General features: G+C 30.4%; 1 protein-coding gene across 1 annotated transcript; it reads left to right on the top strand.

Moving 5' to 3' along the window:
* Positions 1-300: 300 nt before the first annotated feature.
* On the top strand, positions 301-4,210 carry LOC104878679 (LEAF RUST 10 DISEASE-RESISTANCE LOCUS RECEPTOR-LIKE PROTEIN KINASE-like 2.1). Its single transcript, XM_059733735.1, has 6 exons — positions 301-1,099; positions 1,209-1,256; positions 1,395-1,418; positions 1,841-1,894; positions 2,397-2,417; positions 2,913-4,210. Exons 1-6 carry the CDS (start codon positions 367-369, stop codon positions 4,031-4,033), a joined length of 2,001 nt encoding a protein of 666 aa, XP_059589718.1. The 5' UTR covers positions 301-366; the 3' UTR covers positions 4,034-4,210.
* Positions 4,211-6,810: the final 2,600 nt, after the last annotated feature.

The following is a 6,810-nucleotide window of genomic DNA, read 5'->3' as shown; positions in this document are numbered from 1 at the left end:
TGGTCCGTTTAAGCTTCGAGGAAAGTTGCTAATTCAGCTATAAGATCCTTTTTATTTTTTACTTTTTGAAATTAACTTCAAATATTACTATATCAAATATAGTGATTCTTGGTTTTCATTATGTGGACGTATTTAGAGGTCTTTCCCTGTTGAACAGGCAATGCTTGAAGGTGTCAAAATGCAACTTGCAAAGCAGTAGAGTGAACCTTATCATGAACAAGGGGTGGCTATCCGATACTTCAATGTGAAGTTATTAACATACAGAAAAATCAAAGTACTTTATTATGACCCGTTCAATAAGTATCCTTTCTCTTAAACTCAACATAAAAACAGAAGAATTCCAACTCAGTATCTCTCTCAAATGTCATGATGCTCAGAGAAGCAAAAGTTGTGGCATTAACAGTCTTCCACACTTTCTTGCTTGCAATTTGTGCTGCTAATGGAAACCAGACATGCAGGCCTTCTTCTTGTGGAGATATTAAAAAAATCAGCAACCCTTTCCGATTGAAAGGTGATCCGTCTGGGTGTGGTGATCCTGACTATGAATTGGTCTGCGAAAATAATCGTACTATGGTAAACCTGGAGCATGGGAAATACTATGTTGCCGATATCAACTACGTTAACTACACCATTCGGGTAGTGGATCCTGGGGTGGAAAAGGGCAACTGTTTCTCCGCTCCTCTGTATTCCTTGACAAGAGAAATATTCCGTTCTGATAAGAGAGCATATTTTTTGAATCCGCATGAAGCGACCAATACCACGGTTTTGATGAACTGCGAGCAGCCAATAAGTGATGGCAACTATATTCCTATCACTCCTTGCAACAGAAGCAATGTGACTTCATCTTCCTCACAAGCATATGTTTATGCACTAGTCGGCGGAGGAGACTCCCTGCTGGTGAATGATATTAAGTATTCATGCACCATTAGCAGGACTATTATTACTCAATTCTTGAAGCCCGGCAATCTTTCAATGTCAGATTTGCAAGAAATACTTCTTCAGGGGCTTGATATTTCATTCTTGCCCTTCCGTTGCAAAAGCGAATGCCATGTGAAAGGGCCATACTGCGATCTAGATTGGACCAAAAATACTGTAAAATGTATGAGTATGAAAAATAATTTTTATTTTATTTTATTGATTTGCTTCCTACAAAAAGGCTCTTCAACTAGGCAACTAATGTTACTTGCTTAATTGGCTTAATATTGCAGGGTACTCTTTTGGGTATTGGTTCTCTGAATATTTGGAATCTTTAAGGGGTGAGACTCCGGGAGTCAAGTTTTTATCTTTTATGTTTTATTTCTTGATAAATTTCATCTTTTATTGTCCTATATCTTTTTCATGTTAAATTTAATTTGTGTTTTTTTGGTTTTTTTTTTATTATTATTAATTAACAGATCGGAGCACCTTTTCAAGCAACGGTAAGGCTTACTTAACAATTTTTTGAATGAAGCATTTCTTTGATAGGATAAAATTGAATTTGAATAAAGCATGCCATTAAACTGGATTTTCCAATTTGGGATAAATAAAGGAGTGTTGTTAAAGAATCAATATGTGAAATTATTAAAAGTAGAATTGTTATCATGACATTTTTTTTTCCAAAAAGACAGAGGATTAATCACTTTTTAGTTATATATATATATATAAAAGAGCCAAGTGGGTTAAATTATGTGGTTTAGTTAGTTGGTGATTACTATTGTGGGTTCTCTATTTTATTTTCTTCCTTTTTTGAGATAAATTATCATTATCTAGTTGGTCAACATGTAGGATTTGAAGACAAAATGCATAAGATTCTTCAACTTTTACCACTAATGTAATTTAATTACTTGATTTCATCATGTAGGTGTGAGAGAAAGATACAACTACTACTACCACTATGAAACTGCACTTTACCTTGGTAAGGCTTCTAGTGTTTCTATTATCATATGATTTTCATAAATTGGATAATAATAATAATAATAATAATAAAGACTTGTTATATTCAATTACATATTTAATCCCATGTGTTATATATATATATAATTGAGATTCTCATTTATGTAGTGATTGAATTATTTATTTTATTTATTGATGATAATCCAAGTAAGTAAACTACTACTTTATTTTTATTATTAACTGTTAGTATAATAAATGTTTAGATGAAAGAGAAAATCTCCCTGTCAACTTGATAATTAATAATACACATAATTTATATGCGCACTTAATAATGGTATAGATGATTTTTAAATAGCTATAATAATAGTAATAATTTTTCTTGTATATCCATATCTCTTGCTTTTCAATCAATAAATAATAGTAAAAATAACTCTCTTATACCAGTCTATTGCTCATCTTTAATATGTAATATATGCAAATCTTTTGTTTTTAAATTTAATCATTTTTTAATCTTATTTTTGCAGGTTGGATAATAAGATACATAGGTAAGTCTTTCAAATCTCATTTTTTAATCTTATGTTTTTCTTTTAGAACTCATTTTGCCTTAGTCTTTTAGAAGTTTTTTCAAAGAAGATTGTATAAAGGTGCCTAGTTTTATTGTTCTACATTTGGTTGTACAAATATAAATTGGAATTCCATTTTTATGAAATTCAGAATTTTAATTTCAAATGAAATCATATATTTTTGCAAATTTGTTATGTATTGAATTTTAAATTTATTTAGAGTACAACCAAATTAACAATTGGGCATCCAATTCCATTTCCCAATTTTAAGCAATCAAACAAATTTTCTCTTTCATTATGTACAATATTGATTGGAAACCTAAAAACATCTTTCTATTGAGTCAACCAATAAGCAATTATATGGGTGAAATGACTTTTTAAACAATCTTATTTGGATTCAATAATTGAATGTAGATGATGATACACCTTCCTCTAATTTTATTTTTTTTCTTGATATTTTTAACATGTGATTTATAGGCATGATCATCATCGGGAGGGCCATACCTGGTATTTTGTGTTTGCTTGTCTATTTAATCTACAAGTTTCGACGAAGACACTTATCATTGGATGATGGTATTGAAGAATTTCTACATAGCCATAAAAATCTTCAGCCAATCAAATACTCATATTCAGAGATAAAAAAGATGACTCATAATTTTAAGAATAAATTAGGTCAAGGAGGTTTTGGCTCTGTGTATAAAGGAAAACTCCAAAGTGGTCACATTGTAGCTGTAAAAATGTTAGTTATGTCAAAAGCTAATGGGCAAGATTTCATCAATGAAGTTGCTACAATCGGAAGGATTCATCATGTTAATGTTGTGAGACTTGTTGGATTTTGTATACAGAGATCAAAATGGGCTCTTGTATATGACTTCATGCCAAATGGGTCTCTTGATAAGTTTGTTTTTCTTGACCAAGGAAACAACATTCCCTTGAATTGGGAAAGATTATACAAGATTGCACTTGGAGTGGGACGTGGGATTGAATACTTACATCAGGGATATGACATGCAAATTCTCCATTTTGATATCAAGCCACACAACATTCTTCTTGATGAAGACTTCACACCAAAAGTTTCAGATTTTGGTCTTGCAAAATTATATTCAACAAATGATAGTATCGTATCCATCACTGCTGCTAGAGGAACCTTGGGCTACATTGCTCCTGAATTATTCTACAAAAACATTGGAGGTGTATCATTTAAGGCTGATGTTTATAGTTTTGGAATGTTGTTATTGGAAATGGTAGGGAAAAGGAAGAATGTTAACACATTTGCAGAACATTCAAGTCAAATGTATTTCACATCATGGATTTATAAATATGATCAAGAAGAGGACATGGAAATGGGAGATGCCACTGAGGAGGAAAAAAGGTATGTAAGGAAAATGGTGATAGTTGCACTATGGTGTATACAAATGAAGCCTGTAGATCGTCCTTCAATGAGCCAAGCATTGGAGATGCTTGAAGGAGAGGTTGAACTCTTGAACATGCCTCCTAAGCCAACTCTATGGTCTATTGATAATCATGAGCAATTCATGGTAGAGGCATCAACTTCATCATCCAATTCCATGGGTACAATTACCTTAAATGGAAGGTAGTACTACACCATGTAGTTGCTTATTTTGTGATCCAATAATAATGTGTGATTGTGTCTTATGTGTAAGGTTTCTATGAGATCGGTCTATGTAATAAGATAAAGTTTCTTCTTCAAACAATAGTTTGGTTCCTTGTAAGTGAGGCTATGTACAAATAATAAAATATCATTTTAGATGTAATTTGAAAAGTCTTCTTGCTTGCCCTTAAAATTATCAAAGAAAATCCTTCATTTCCTTTTAAGTTCTGTTTTTTTTTTTTTCGGGTATTCTACAAAAATAATTATTGGGGTTGTAGATGTTCAGGTAAGCTATTTTGTTATGAATTTGTTGCCAGTAGTAATATGGGCTTTCAAGGATCAATAGTGTCAATTACAACATTTCTTTTGTAAGTAATTACATGTAGTTTTTGTTAGAGAAATATCCTTGCCCCCTCCAAATGTTACAATTCAATAACACTCTTGGACATTGGATTGCACCATTCCATGTATGGTTCTTTAGATTAATGGATGTTTTGGTTTCTCCATTCTTAGATTTGTACTGCTTGAAATTTAATTAGGACTCTAATCTCACTCTTCACACTTTAAATCAGTCTCTCAAATTAAAAGTTGCATTTTAACAGAGAGAGAATTAACAAAGATGTAACAATTTGAGAGCTTAAAGCTTTCCATGGTATGTCTATTATTATAATTAATTATCAGCATAAAATTGTAGGAGCAAATAAATATTCAAAATTTTAAAATGGTCTCCTACAACTCTCACACTCCAATAATTTCTGTAATTCATTGTACACAAAGATAAAAATATCAGTAATTATGAGTATATAAGTATTTTGATTTTGTGAATATATTGGAGATATATCAACAGATATTTTAACACAAAATATTGATGACATAAAAATTAATGAATATTTTAAAAATATTAGAAAAAAAAACTCAAAAAAATGATATAAGGAGTAACATTTTAAAGTTATTTTAAATTTATATATATATATATATATATATATATATATATATATATATATATATATATATATATATATATATAAATTTTATAAGTGTACATTTATTATTAAGTTTCACTATGTATTATTTTACAACAATATTATGATACCATGTTTAATTTTAAAATATATTTAATATTAAAAATATGATTCATTTTAATTTAAATGTATTCAATGATATCAAATTAATACTAAAATATGTATTTTTTTTTTTTAATATTTATAGTTTTCATTTTTAATAAATATATAGATTATATAAAATAGATAGAAAATCATGTTTTTATATTTTTGGCAATAAATTATATCAAATGCAAAAATAAAATAATTAAAATTAATTTATTTAATAAAATAATCTTTAGTACTCCTATATATATATTGGTGCATATCTCCTAGTTAGGGTACCATGCTCTAGTGGCTGCTATAGATTTAATTTGAGCCTTTTGTCCCAGGTTCAAATCCTCTTAGCAACACAAATGTTGGTCGATTTTGATGCTTTATTTATTGCATATGACTTTTCAAATAAAACCACCAAGACAATTTTTCTTGGCACTAAAAGAAAGTTGGTCCTTACATTTAGAGGACTTCATTTCTTTTATCTTCATAAATGTGCAATGCCCTCGATGTGATAAGGCCATAATACTATATGAATTATGCCGATAATACCATGCATTGTATTCCAAACATAAGCATGAGGAATGATGTCTATTTTAATTTATTTATAAATTTATTTTGCTTGCTAGATTTCCGACACTTCACTCCCATTAAATATAGCATATGGGGAATCTAGATTTTCTATGAATTGGTCAAAACCTTTGTGTGGAAATTGCAAAGCAGAAGGTGAGAAATGCGGGCTGAAGATGAGTAATGACACGGAACCTGAAATCAAGTGCATAAAGAAGCCAACAAAAGGTACGTACTACACAATATTCCATATCATTTTGAAAGGAGAAATTACGACATAGGATATTAGCCCATGCCATATTCCTTTGCACCCTGATATGGTAATGGAAATTTTGACATAATTTCATTTTATCTATTCGTATTTTGACATAAATTACTCTTTATAGACTTGTTGATCCATTCGTAGAGTTGACAAGTCAAATGTTATGTCATTGGGATTGTTTAATTTAACCCAGCCCCTTAACTTAATTAGGGTCATGTATTCAGTCTGGTACTTCTTCCTTGAGAGTCTCCTCAAGTAATTGGATAGAAAGTAAGGAATTTGGGATTGTTTCATTTAACCCCCTTGACTCAGGATCATGTATTCAGTCTGCTACTTCTTCCTGAAGAGCCTCCTCAAGGAAACAGATAGAAAGTAAGGCATTTCATAAAAATATAGGCCACTTGATCAACAGCTGATATGCATTTGGCAGAAATGTCAGCATACAGAACCTCTTCTCCAATAAATGGTAATCAATATTATTAATGCGCTGCATTTGGGATAGGGTAAAAATAGAAGAGGATAAGAACATATACATAGATCGTTTTGTAGCATTCCAATATATCCAATATAATTCAATCATAGCATATACTATAAAACAATACTAAGAATTCATTTGGTAGTAACTATAGGAAATGTTTTTAGCGTAAAAAGTGTTTTTAGAAAAAACAAATGTTTGAAAAAATTTATGAAAAACTTTTAAAAATCTGAAAAATCATTTTTAGTGTTTTCTAAAGAAGCAGTCGATGGGTGATTTTCATAAAAACACTTTGAGTAAAACACTGTCAAATGCACCCTAAGCCTCTTTAGGAAGAATAAAGTTCATCCCAATTAAACCAC

The sequence above is a fragment of the Vitis vinifera genome, chromosome 16 (genome assembly GCF_030704535.1).
Source record: "Vitis vinifera cultivar Pinot Noir 40024 chromosome 16, ASM3070453v1".
Classification (NCBI taxonomy): Eukaryota; Viridiplantae; Streptophyta; class Magnoliopsida; order Vitales; family Vitaceae; genus Vitis; species Vitis vinifera.
This window is presented reverse-complemented; position numbering and strand designations above follow the sequence as displayed.

Coding starts and splice junctions, on each gene's coding strand:
- LOC104878679 (XM_059733735.1), top strand. CDS start 367: ATGATGCTCAGAGAAGCAAAAGTTGTGGCATTAACAGTCTTCCACACT. Junction 1,257..1,394: donor ATATTTGGAATCTTTAAGGG/GTGAGACTCCGG, acceptor ATTAATTAACAG/ATCGGAGCACCTTTTCAAGC. Junction 1,895..2,396: donor TGAAACTGCACTTTACCTTG/GTAAGGCTTCTA, acceptor TTATTTTTGCAG/GTTGGATAATAAGATACATA.